The sequence below is a fragment of the Cavia porcellus genome, unplaced genomic scaffold, assembly GCF_034190915.1.
Source record: "Cavia porcellus strain 051 isolate PalLab524CR breed Dunkin Hartley unplaced genomic scaffold, mCavPor4.1 scaffold_12, whole genome shotgun sequence".
NCBI classification, from domain to species: domain Eukaryota; kingdom Metazoa; phylum Chordata; class Mammalia; order Rodentia; family Caviidae; genus Cavia; species Cavia porcellus.
In genome coordinates this window covers 83,864,683-83,877,719 of record NW_026947495.1, presented here as the reverse complement: position 1 = coordinate 83,877,719, position 13,037 = coordinate 83,864,683, and the positions used below count along the sequence as shown (strand labels likewise).

Below are 13,037 nucleotides of genomic sequence, written 5' to 3'. Positions count from 1 at the left end.
TCTCCCGGGAAGTCCTCCGGGAGAACGGAAGTGGTGCTGTCGGCGGAAGCGGAAGTGGAAGTGGTCCGGTCCGCCTTACTACGACTCCGCGGCGCTGCGTGGGCCTCCTAGGGAGTTCCGGAGTGCTTTAGCGCGGTAATTATTAGCGCAGACCCGGTTCCCTGTCGGAATCCAGCGGGGCAGCGTTCCCTTTGCCCCGCAGCCCGGCGGGTTCTGGTGCGTGTGGCGTGAGAGCGTCGGCAGAAGGCAGGCGGGGGGAAGGCGCTTCTCTGCAAAGGGCTCCCCGCTCGACTTCGGCGGGCCTGAGGCGTACCGTGGCGGCCTCGGTGCGGGCGTCTCCGGCGGGAGGGCGGAGCAGGGCTCGGCTTGATTCTGTGCCGGCCGCCGGCGGCCGCGGGTACGGGCAGGCTCCTCTGACCCGTGGCCGCCGAACCGCCGCCCGCAGCAGCCGGGGCGCGCCCTGTGCAGTCCAGATCTAGGCGCGGGGCCTCTCATTTTACTTTTTTGCCCTTGTGGGCCCTTTTTCCTCTCGGCGCGCCTTTTGGGGTCTGTGGTCGTCAATAGATGCGGCTGCTGTTCTTTCACTCCCGGCTGTAAGAGAAACCGTGCGATACGGAAGCTTGTGTGTCTGACTTACTTAACTTACCAGATTAATTACTTCGAGGGATAAGTAGTAACTCGAGATTATACAGTAAATGGCATCACCTCGTGCAGAAAGTCACCCCCGACCTCAGACGCAGGGGTGGCAGGCATCCCTTCCCAGAATGCCTTTGTTCCTTCCACGCACCTTTGCTGCGAGGCCCGCTTCCCTGCTGCACCAGTATCAGCTAGGCAGCTGTTTGTCGTCTTATAGGTGATCACGGCTTGACCCACTTTATACTCAACTCTGATTTTGCTCTATAAAACATTCTTAGGGAAATGCACTTTCTGGTCCCCTCCTGCCTCTCGGAAGCTCTTGCTCAATAAATCTTTCCTACTGCTAACCTCCACTGTGCCTTGAAATTCATTCTTGGATTTGCAGGACACATCTAACAGCTACTAGGTTGGTAGTGGGATTTCATTTCGTAGGTCTTGCAGGGGTTGACAAGACAACCAGCGGGACTCTGGCCTCAGAGTGGCGGAGGTGGGGTCACCTGCTCACTTCATGTTCATAACTTGTTACTCGCAGGGAATCATCGGACACTTCTGTTACATAGTAAAGATGAGTGTTTGCGAATGAAGAAGATGAAAGAAAATGAACTAATTCTGTTTACTTTTAGGAATGGAAACTTACAAGCTTTTCTTTGTAAGACTGAGAAATATTTCTTGAAACCAAGAAAAAAAATGGTAAGTTTTATTTAATTCTATAATTTTTAGAAATTCAATCAAGGAAAATAAAACTCCCTGGGAATTTCAGCGGCAAGATAAGCACATAAGGTGTTAAAGCATACAGTATAGCTAGGCATGGTTGCACACCTGTAATTCTAGTACTTGGGAGGCTGAGGCAGGAGGATCCTTGCAAGTTAGAGGCCAGTTGGGCTACATAGCAAGTTCAAGGCCAGGCTGAACTACACATCAAGACCCTATTGAAAAACAAAAATTTTAGAGATGGCACTTTACCCAAAGATTTATCTTCTGGAGTTTTTTTCCTGCTGTTGAAATAAATTTAGGGGGGAAAAATGCAGCTATTTTGTAGTTTATAAAGCAGCATTTTTGTCTTTTGCTTGTCATCTTCAATACTTGTTCAGGGAACTAATAGTACCTGTAGTCACCTGGAAAATCACATTTGTTACCTTTTCTCTCTAGTCTGTGACACTGCACACAGATGTAGGTGATATTAAAATAGAAGTCTTCTGTGAGCGGACACCCAAGACATGTGAAGTGAGTACCATTGTTTGTATATTTAAAATCAGTTAATACAGCACTTGCCTGGCAGGCACAAAGTTGTGAGTTTAATGCCTGGTACAAACAAACAAACAAACAAAAAACCCAGTTAATGCAGCAGGATGACCATTTTGAAATAACACTTTATGTAAATCCTTGGCCGCAAAGAGTTGGCCATTATAATTTCAATCTTAGTTTCCACTTTTCCTGAATTTACTGATAGAAGGATCAAAGAGAAGGTAGGTGATTTCCCTGCAACTGGAGGGTCCACTGTCTTTTCCTTTCGGCCTGTTTTCCTCAAGAACATCATCACCAGGGTTTAAAAAGGAGAGCTGCAGGGCTGGGGATTTAGCTCAGTGGCATAAGCGCCTGCCTTGCAAGCAGGCAGTCGTGAGTTCGATCCCTGGTACTGATAAAAAGGAAAAAGAAAAAAAAAAGGAGAGCTTCTCCAGTGTTTCATATGGCAAATGACAAGGATACGAGGAAGACCCATCAGCTCTGTGTAGTTGCTCTCTCAGCTGCTGGTGACAAGCTGTCCTTTGTGGTCTTAGGCAGGGTGGCCAGGGGCAGTCCTGTCTTCACAGAACTCACATTCTAGCTGGGAAAACTTTTGATTCTGAGAAGTGATAATGGGTTGAAATAAAGTGTTCCAAGAATAATGATAAAGGGACTACTTAGAAGAAGGTTCTCCCAAGAAGATTATCTAGGTCTCACACAGGCTGGGTGTGGTGGCGAACACCTGTGGTCCCAGCACTGTGGGAGGCTGAGTCAGGAGGATTGCAAATTTGAGTCCAGCCTGGACAATTCAGTGAGACTCTCTCAAAATAAAATGTAAAAATAAAGCTGAGGCTGAATCTCAATGTGCAGACCCAGAAATAAGAGAGGAGCCAGGTGTGGTAGCACATACCCGTAATCCCTGCACTTAAGAGGCTGAGGTAGGAAGATTGCTTCAAGTTTTGGCCAAACTGGGCTGCACAGCCTGAACTACATAGCAGGACCCTGTCTCAAAAGAACCAAAAATTAAAGAATTTTTAAAAAGATACATGGACCGGGGATTTAGTTCATCAGCTAAGCGCCTGCCTGGCAAGCATGAGGTCATGAGTCTGGTACTAAAAATTAAAAAAAAGATACACAAAGAGCATTCCAGGAGCTCCATGGTAGGACTGGCTTCAAGCACACAAGGTCTAGGTTCCAGGTGTAGAAATAGCAGGTACAGAGGCCCCTCCATGCCCTCAGAGTGCCGATGAGGCTATAGAGTATGCAGCTAGGCCTTGCGAGGCTCCTTATCCCTGCTGAAGATTGTACATTTGTTTTTTGATACTGGGGATCAAACTCACAACCACAAGCTTGCAAGGCAGGTGCTTATGCCACTGAGCTAAATCCCTGGCCTCCAGATTGTACATTTGATTCTAGAGCAGGAAGCAGCTATTAAAGTGTTTTAGACTGGGAAGTAACAGTATACAAAAGCAATACCTAGAAGCAGGCATGGTGGCTCACATCTGTAATCCCAGCATTCAAAAGGCTAAGGCAGGAGGGTCACCACAAATTCAAGGCCAGCCTGAACTATGTGGCAAGATTCTGTTTCAGAGCCTAAAAGCCTGAGTTGAACATGCTCATTAGAGTTTCAAGTGAGGATTATTGGACTGATTTGTTTTGTTTTGTCTTTTTGAGACAAGGTCTTGCTATGTAGTTCAGACTGGCCTTGGGCTCACTTTATAGCCCAGGCTGGTTTCAAACTCCAAACGATCCTCCTGCCTCAGCTTCCCAAAGTGCTGGGATTACAGGAGTGCACCACCATGCCTGGCTTGTTTTTTTAAAACTGGGTCTCGCTATGTAGTTCAGACTGGCCTTGAACTCGCTATAGAGCCAGGGTGGCCTCAAACTTTGAACTTGCAGCCCTCTTCCTGCCTGAGCCTCCTGAGTGCTGGGCACCTAGGCGTTCCCCACCATACCAGCATGTGGGTGTTGATCATAGTGCTTGCTGTATTCCTTAGTCAGTTTGCACTTCTTGCAGAACTTCTTGGCTCTCTGTGCCAGCAGTTACTACAACGGCTGTGTGTTCCACAGAAACATCAAGGGCTTCATGGTCCAGACGGGAGATCCCACAGGTATGCATACAGTAGGTTAAGGCCAGGGGTTGGGTGTAACATGGAGAAAAAAATCTAGTGAACCACTGGGCTGCTGTGCCTTAGCAAGAAAGTTTGAAACAGAGACTGTGACCACCCGCCCCTTGGATGATAGCAGCATTGATAAGGAGGGTGGTGGTTTGCTTGTTTTACTGTAAGGACATTTTAGTTTTTGGTGTCTGTAAAATAAAATATGAGGAAATACTAGGTGTCATCAAATGTTATTTCTGTTTAAACAGGTATGATATAAAGTGCTGTAAAGTTTTAAAAAGTGAACCCTAAACTGGGTGTAGTTGCCCCCATCTGTAATCCCAGCACTTGGGAGGCTGAGGCAAAAAGATTGCTGAGAATTTAAGGGTATTGTGGGCTACATAGCAAGATTGTGTCTCATAAAAGCATAAATAGGTAAAGTTGAACGCTTTTGTGACTCTGAGTGCCACTTTGGCTTCCTTTTATGTACACAGGCACTGGACGAGGCGGTAACAGTATCTGGGGCAGGAAGTTTGAGGATGAGTACAGCGAACACCTCAAGGTACAGCCCGCGCTCAGCTTGCTCTTCACCTCCGCTTGGGCCTGGAAACTCGGGCGCATGTGCTATGGAGACACAGGTCGACAGCGTTACTCAATGTGCCGTCCTGCAGCCCTTGAACGCTTGGTAAATGAAGTCCAGGAGGCCCAAGTGGCCATCCTGGTCTGGTGCAGGGCCAGAGCCTCAGCCTGTAGCCGTCACTGTGGAGTCCAGCTCGAAGCATTAGTGCTGTGTGATGGACTGACACCATCTCATAGAGTTGATGGCTGACGGCAGAGCCACTGGCCTGCTTTGAGAGGAGAGGAAAGATCACTTTGTGCTCATGGTGTTGCTTGACCGGCGCAGCTCCAATGAAACAGGAGACAGGAGACGCTTTTGTGGACGACAGTTAACTGCTAGTTTATTTACGCGGGCTCTGGTTTATATATTTGGCCGTGACCAATCACAGGCTGCCACAAGGAAGCAGGGCGGGAATGGGATGCAGGCTCTGGCTACCATATCCAGCTGTGGCCAATCAGGAGTTGCCACAGAGTACGGAGTGAGCACGAAGTGCGCACGGGTTGGCTAATTTAAAGAGGGACGTAGCTGCGGAAGCTGGCGTGGTCCTTAGTCCCGGGTGGGGTATGGTATGTTGAGCGCCTGCGCCCAACATCTCCCCCTTTCTTTATAACTGACGCAGGGTCTCCAGAGGTCGGTGCCCCTCGTGAGGTGTCACGCTGCAGTCATGACAATGCCTCACTACTTGTTGGTGCTCTTTTGGAGGGGGCGGGAGTATTGTTTTATGAGCCCAACCCGCATGCTCACCAACATGGGGACCGGGGTGTCTCCTGGCCAAGGACGACACCCCCTGCGATGCTTTGCTCCACACCTGCGTCACAGCATGGCAAGCCATGCTGCCGGGCTTTGACCAGATTCCATGATCAGCAATGCTTGTTTGATACTTTGTCCCTATTCCTTTGTCTGCGAATCCGACAGAGCAGAAGTAGACTGCCGAATGCGGCAAGTGTAGTTATGGTAGCCAGAGCCCCTGTTCCCGCCCATTCCTTTATGAAAGCCAATTGGAGAGTTGGCCCGAGCTGGATCACAGGAAACTCGTCTGAGTCCGCCATAACTGGAACCGGTGCGAACTGGAGTACCTGCATAACAACAGCTGAAAGTGCACTGTTATCCCAACATTGTAACATATAACAGGTTGCGGTGGAGCAATTTGGAAAAGTCATATTTGTGGTGTTTATGGTGGCCAGGGAGAATCCCCATAATATCTCCTGGGAGTATCCATCCAGGAGGTCACAAGCGGTAAACTGGAGGACCCTTGCCCAGATAGGGGTGCAGAAGGATCCCTGGGGCCTCCGAGCTGGCGCTCCCTTAATCGCGGCCGGCTCGATTTGGGCCCCCTGCAAAATGCGGGTGGGGAGGTAGAGCCGCAGGTCTTATACGAGGCGGCCCTGGGATCCCGTACTCACTTTCATTGACCCATTTACTCTGAGAAATCCTGCATTGCAGCTCATTTATGGCCTCAGAGTAGGGCCCTCTCGACTGTGTGTGTGTGACTTCCCCTTTCGGTGGTGTCTGCATCCACCATTTTGTATACTTCTTCTTCCTCCCCCTCATTATCTGACGAATCCTTTGTTTCTGGGTTGGGTGGGGTCACCTCGCCTGCGGCACTGGGCTCGCGAGATTGCTCACGGGAGGATTCTGCCTGATGGTAATCAAGCGCCATGGCGCCAGCCCTTATATGGTCACGACAAGAGGTGTCTGCAAGACAGCTCCTCACTACTGCCCAAAGGGGTCTGACTCCTGGCTCCAGGAGGCCATTTTCTGCTGCAAAGTCAAGATCTCTCCCTAATTTATCCCAGCTGGGGATGGTAACGGACCCCGTGGGACCAAACCAAGGTGCTACCTTATCGACCTGATCGAGGAAGTTTTGAATTTGTTCTCGTTTCATTTGTAATCCCTTTTCTCTCAGTAAGTTGCTTAAGGCGACTGACAGTGGCTGAGTAGCCGTGTTGCCCATGTTAACCGGAATTTCAAGAGTTTCTTTTTATTTTTATTTATTTTTTCTTTTTCCTTTTTTTTTTTTTTTTAATACAGGGACAGCTTAGTCCCCGCGCCCCTTTACGGCGCCCCCAAAACCGGCCTCTTTACGGCCCCCGGAACTCTCTTTACGAGTTCCTGACCCTTGCGACGCGCGTCCACCCAAGGTTGCCCGATAGCACCTGCCATCCGGCCCGCAGCCCCCGCTGCCTGTTGCGTAGCCCCCGCCACCAACGTTGAGCAGTTTAACCTGTAAGCCCCTGCCCGCAAAGTAGCCCCCGCTATTGGCGCTTGACGGTTTTACCTGTTAACGTCTCTGTTCCGTCGGAGAGAGAGGTTCGTTCCCCGTACTGTCGGAGAGAAGGTCTCAGCGTTCCCGGCTCCCCGTACGGGCCACCAGTTGACCGGCGCAGCTCCAATGAAACAGGAGACAGGAGACGCTTTTGTGGACGACAGTTAACTGCTAGTTTATTTACGCGGGCTCTGGTTTATATATTTGGCTGTGACCAATCACAGGCTGCCACAAGGAAGCAGGGCGGGAATGGGATGCAGGCTCTGGCTACCATATCCAGCTGTGGCCAATCAGGAGTTGCCACAGAGTACGGAGTGAGCACAAAGTGCGCACGGGTTGGCTAATTTAAAGAGGGACGTAGCGCATTGCGGAAGCTGGCGTGGTCCTTAGTCCCGGGTGGGGTATGGTATGTTGAGCGCCTGCGCCCAACAATTGCTCATCATCAGCCCCCCTCTAGCCACACACGGGGTGCACGCCTGTCCTTCTGGCACCCTAGGAGGCTGAGTTAGGAGGATGGCAAGTTCAACACCAACCTGGGCTGTTTAGTGACTTAGACCCCATCCCAAAATAAAAAAGGGCTAGGGATATAGCTCAGTGGTGGAGCTCTGCTGGGTTCAATCCCCAGTACTGAGGGCTAGGGGGATGGATACTTTTTCCCTCTAGTTTTTTACATACATAAGCACAAAATTTCTGAAATTGGTTACATCTAGGGATAACAGTAGCAGTTGGATATTTTTTCTTTTTTATATTACTACTGTAAGGATATGTATTTGTTTTGTCATAGCAGTCTAATTTGGGAGGAGATAAACTTTTTAAAAAGTTAGCCTTTTCCTGAAGTAGAAATGGAACAGTTTTTTAGAGGTTAATTGCATTTCAGAATACCAGTTAAAGCCAGCTATCAGCTGTCAGAAATCACCTGTGGGAATTCTAAAACACATTCCTGTAATCCAAGCACTCAGGAAACAGAGGCAGGAGGAGAGCCACAAGTGTAAGGCCAGTCTGGAATACATAGCAAGAACCTGTCTCAAAAACTAAAAAAAAAAAACAAAAAACACCAGGGCCTAACCACCCCCAAAGTAGAGGGAACTGGCCAGTAGGCCACAGAGGGCCTGGCCTGTATTGTGAGGTCGCCCGCTGTCCTCAGGAGCGCTTGTCTTCCACACCAGAGCGTAGTTGGGTTCTCAGCATCACTTGTGTGCCAAGCTGACTTAGAGGTCCGTTTCCAGTGTCTGCCCAACAGAGACCCTTGGCACCTGCCCAGTCCATGGCCCAACTGTCCCTAGTGTGCTGTTTGTGAAGTGAAGGTCTAGGAACAGCCAGTGCACTCCATAGTGAAACACTAGACCACAACAAAAACACCCGTGACCTCACACGTGTGAGCTTGCATAGGGCACAGTCACAGAACACGGTGTGGGACGTGCTTCCTGGAAGCCTCCGATTGTGTGGTTTTGTGAAGTTCAGACCCTTATCCAAGGCTGCACAGCACTGTCCAGGAGTGGCCACTGTCCAGGAGTCACACACTGGTATGTGTGTGACTTTGTGTGAGTGGCAGGTGCCTGGCGCGTGGTGTGTGAGGGTCGTGCGTGACCGGTCCTGGTGTGTGACAGGTGGGCGCCTGGCGTGGGCATGTCACCTCAGGGGAGGCTAAGGTACTGCAGCGGCCAGTGTTCTCTTCTGAAGCTCAGCAAGAGGGAGTGGCGCTTATTTTCTTACCTTGCAGGCAGCACCTCTGTGCCTGCTCATGCAGTCGCTTTGCAGCAAGGGAAGCCCGGTGTCCCAGGCAGCTCCTCCCCGCTGTCACCTGCAGCCAGGGTAGTGGAGCCTGGGCTTCATCCGGTCGGCACAGCCCTGCAGTGTCTGTGTGCAGTCTCTTGCAAACCAACCCAGTCTCCCCTCCCTTAGGAGCGGAGCCTGCCCCTGCCCCTGCCCAGGCAGTGAGGCCCGTCCGCCCTCCTCTCCCCTCCACATGCCGTCAGCTTGGCATCCGCGGTGCTGTAGGCAGGCGGATTCCCAGTGGGCTGAGGAAACGCGCGAGGGCTTGGGGTCAGCCACATACGCTCCACCCGCGTGCAGGCTGTTTTTGTCACCCAGCAGCACTGCCCTGGCTTCTCTGAGCGAGGTGGGGACCCGGGCTGCAGGTCTGCGAGCCGCGGTGCGGGGGGCGCGGGTGGGCGCCGACGGCCTGCCGGGGTGACAGTGACGGAGTGGAGGCACGAAGCTTACGCCCTGCTTGTCTCCACAGCACAGTGTCAGAGGCGTCGTCTCCATGGCTAACAACGGCCCGAACACCAACGGCTCGCAGTTCTTCATCACCTACGGCAAGCAGCCCCACCTGGACATGAAGTACACGGTGTTCGGAAAGTGAGTGCCGCTGGCCGCCACTGCGCATGCGCAGTCGTGACAGGCTCGCCGCCGGCACCGCGTGGAGCCCGGACCGCGTGGAGCCCGGACCGCGCAGCCAGTTTCTGTCGCAAAAACCTGTACATCACTGGTTAGGGGAGGTAGCCTTTTGCTTGTTTAGGTTTCGGAGTCGAGAGTCGCAAAACGGAAGCAATCCTGCCCAGACTCCGAGTGTGGGGGTCCCTGGCCACTGCTGCCCTACCCGCCAACTCGAGGCCAGGGAAACCTGAAGTGGAACAACCTGCACACGCGTTTTTCATCCCTATGTAAATCTCAGAAATTGCCCTGAGTTACACCAAGAAGTACAACCTCAAAAGCTGGTCTCTACATAAACCCTGTTTTAGACTCAGATTTTTGAAGCATGCGACTTGAAGGCAGCTCTCGGGGTTTCTCCTCAAGGGGCACACGCATGGGCTGGCTGAAGCCCAGCTCCACTGACCACCTCTCCAGCTCTGCCAGTAATCATCTGAGTGAGGGGGAAGGCAAGCTTGAGGCTCCTCTGAACCCCAGCCCCCCACTGCTCAGCCCTGAAGACCAAACGCTGTGCTGATGGGGTGGCTTAGGGCCCTGGAGGGGGGCGACTGCAGGGCCAGCATGTGCACCTTTGCCCTCAGCTGCACACCGGCCACTGTAGGGAAAGGGCCCAGGGACAGTCCTTTGGGTCCCCAGCACATGTGGAAGGGGACAGTGACTCCAAGGCCCTGTAGTCACACTCTCGGCGGCATTGCTGCCCTGGCCTAGCCTTTACTGAACTCCAAGAGCCCAGCCGGTGCCTGAGCGAGGCTGGCTGGTGAGGGGCTGGCCAAAGCAGCTGCCTGCTGTGGCATCCCACCCTGCTGTGACCAGATGTAGCCCGGTGGAGGTTGGGACAAGAAGCATGTTGGTGAGAATGTTCCTCTTTGTTCTTACTATATAACATGAGTCTTTGAAGCCAGCAGGACAGTGCATGCTTGTAATCCTAGCACTTCTGAAGGCTGAGGCAGGATCCTAGATTGGAACTCGCCTGGGCCACTTGAATCTCTAATTGTGTATCCAGCTAGGCAGCCCTAAGGATACAAGTCATGCTCTGGTCTTTTCTCTTTTTTTGTGATCCTGGAGCATTAAGCCCAAGGCCTTTGCATGGAGCTGTCCCCAGCCTTGTCTTTATTTTTTGTGAGACATGGTCCGGACCACTAAGCTGCCCAGACTAGGCTTAAACTTCAGATCATCTTGCTTCAGCCTCCCACATGTTGGGATCACAGATAAGGGCCAACATACCCTGAGACCCTTTCATCTCAAAGAAACTGTAACAGTAGCCGGATGTGGTGTTACACACCTGTAATCTCAGCGCTCACACTCAGGAGGCTGAGGCAGGAGAATCACTGTCAGTTGAAGACCAGCCTGGGCTACAAAGTGAATTCAAGTCCAGCTTGAACTGCGTAGTGATACCCTGTCTCAAAAAGGGGAAGAAAAAGGGCTGGGAATTTTTAAAGAGGAAAATAGAATAAAATCGATCAAAATAAACCAGAATAAGTGATACAGGACTTCTAAATCTTATGAAATCAACAATAGTTACCACAGTGTCTTTCTTGTCTTCAAGATACCACCTTTGTACATATTAAAAATAGAACAAAGGGCCAGCGGTTTAGCTTAGTGACAGAAGCACCTGCCCTGGCAAGCTCAAGGTCATGAATTTGATCCCTGGCATAAAAAAAAAAATCAGAAATAGAAACAATAAAAACAAAACAAAACAAAACAATGAGTGCAATAAAGGACATCAGAACAAGCCTGTAGTAAATACAACATAATGGCTTCTATAACATGTCTTGCTATCTCTAAATATCTGCGCATGCCATCAGAGTTAACATAAAACAAAAGAAAAACCCAGCCCCAGGCTCCCTTCCCCCCAAAAAAAAGCAGTGAAAATGATATGGTTTCTAGGCAGAGCTCTCCTCCCACGGGGCCTGGTTCTCTCCCTCCACAGTCGGAGAATGTGCAGGCTCACGGGAGAGAGGCTTGAGTCTAGCTCTCCCCAGGCCGGCAGCAAGGGCCAGGAATTTAGCTCAGAGGCCTGTGTGGTAAACGTAAGGTCATGAGTTTGATCCCCAGTATTCACAAAAATTAAGAAAAAAAGGATGCTGGCGATTTAGCTCAGTGGTATAAGTGCCTGCCTGGCATTCAAGGTCATGAGTTTGATCCCAGGTACCAAAAAAAAAGAAAAAAGCCAGACTATAACTGTTTCAAGTGTTTGGCTCTCACGTTTTTGTTTTGTGTCCTTTGAAAGGTCTCTAGTTCAGGCTGCCCTTGGACTCCACTGTTACCTCCCAGGTGCTGGGATCACAGCTGGGCACCATCACACTGATTTTATGTTTAATCTGAGGAAATGTTCATACAGACATTTCTCTTCCAGGGTAATAGATGGTTTAGAGACACTTGATGAACTGGAGAAGCTCCCAGTAAATGAGAAGACTTACCGGCCTCTCAATGACGTGCACATTAAGGACATCACGATTCACGCCAACCCATTTGCTCAGTAGACACAGTCACTTGGCAGACCCTGGACGGATGTCCCTGAGCAGCCCAGTCGCTGTGAGGTCAGGCCTGTGTCTACCTGTTGTGTGCAGCCAGGGGCATCACTGAGGAAGCTCAGCAGCCCCTGTCCTGTTCGTACAGCGAGTCGTCTGCTAGAATCCAATGGCCCCTTCCACTTTTGGCTGGAGCAGGAGTGGGATAGGGTGGATGGAGAGAGGATTTTACTGTATCTCAAGCTGTCCAGGAACATGTGGTGATCCTCCTGTCTCAGCCTCCTGAGCGCTGGGATTATAGGCATACACCACCATGTGCAGCTTCCTTTAAATTTAATATTAAAGATATATTTTTTTAAAGTTTTGTTACATGTAAATACTCATTTTTAAGTGCTGTTTCACATGTAAGCATTTTTGAGCATGCTGGCTACGTAATACTACCATAGCTAACACATACTCTCGGGCGCTTTCTGTGAGTTCCTCACTTTATGCTGTTAGAGAGAGGAGAGCCACCATCACACAGATGGTGTAGGAGGGGTCTCCGGGTCTGCAGGAAAATTCTCAGTCTACAGTACAGCAGCACTGCACATTTTCCAACTGACCCGCTCACAGGATGCTGCAAGGTACAGTGCGCTGGGGTCCTGGGCCTCACCGGCCTCACGACTCTTAACCCTTACGTGGTGACTGAGGCAACTTAATAAGCTCTGCTTTCTCACCCTGAGCAGTCTCAGGCGCTGTCGAGAGGGTCACTGGTGGGAGTCTGCGGGACCGGAAAGCTCGGTTCCCACCACACTTGGTCTCCCTAACGGCTCCTGGAACCAGGCTGTTCACAGGTGCTCTCGTGGGTTTGCCAAGAATCACATTCCCTGTGCTGCGTAAGTCACCCCGATTAGATTGTGCTGTTCCTACAATCAAGACCGAGTACTTACATCCAGGTTTGTCTCGTTTCTCCAAATGGCTGGTCTGATTGTTGTAGTTTTTGAGCAAAGGTCTCCCTGCGTAGTTCTGCCTCCCGAGGGTATCAATAAATGCGCTGAAGTATCGATAAATGCGCTGCAGTCCTCAGAGCCCTCTTGCTCCTTCCTCTGACTTCTCCTCCTGCTTCTTCGTACTTTCCATCAGGAGAGAGGGCTCCACACGGCCTCAGTGTTCTGCGTTCTGGCTCTTGTCCTCCTTTCTCCATCCCTCGCCGTCCTCACCCCAGGACCAGGAGAGCTGTGTGAGAGGCGGCAGAAGTGGACTATCTTGTCTCAGCTGCCACATAGTCGCGGTTTTCCAGCCAGATCCAC

At 50.8% G+C, this 13,037-nt stretch overlaps 1 protein-coding gene across 3 annotated transcripts; it reads left to right on the top strand.

Annotated features, from left to right (window-relative positions):
- Positions 1–2: 2 nt before the first annotated feature.
- On the top strand, positions 3–12,108 carry Ppil3 (peptidylprolyl isomerase like 3). 3 transcript variants are annotated; one of them, XM_003463352.4, is made up of 7 exons: positions 3–135; positions 1,260–1,326; positions 1,786–1,860; positions 3,878–3,971; positions 4,454–4,521; positions 9,087–9,205; positions 11,634–12,108. In XM_003463352.4, exons 2-7 carry the CDS (start codon positions 1,324–1,326, stop codon positions 11,758–11,760), a joined length of 486 nt encoding a protein of 161 aa, XP_003463400.2. In that variant the 5' UTR covers positions 3–135; positions 1,260–1,323; the 3' UTR covers positions 11,761–12,108. The 3 variants fall into 3 exon arrangements, with proteins under 3 accessions (XP_003463400.2, XP_013000696.1, XP_013000695.1); XM_013145242.3 differs by having other exon boundaries at positions 80–216; XM_013145241.3 differs by lacking the exon at positions 3–135 and adding an exon at positions 458–593.
- The last annotated feature ends 929 nt before the right edge of the window (positions 12,109–13,037 follow it).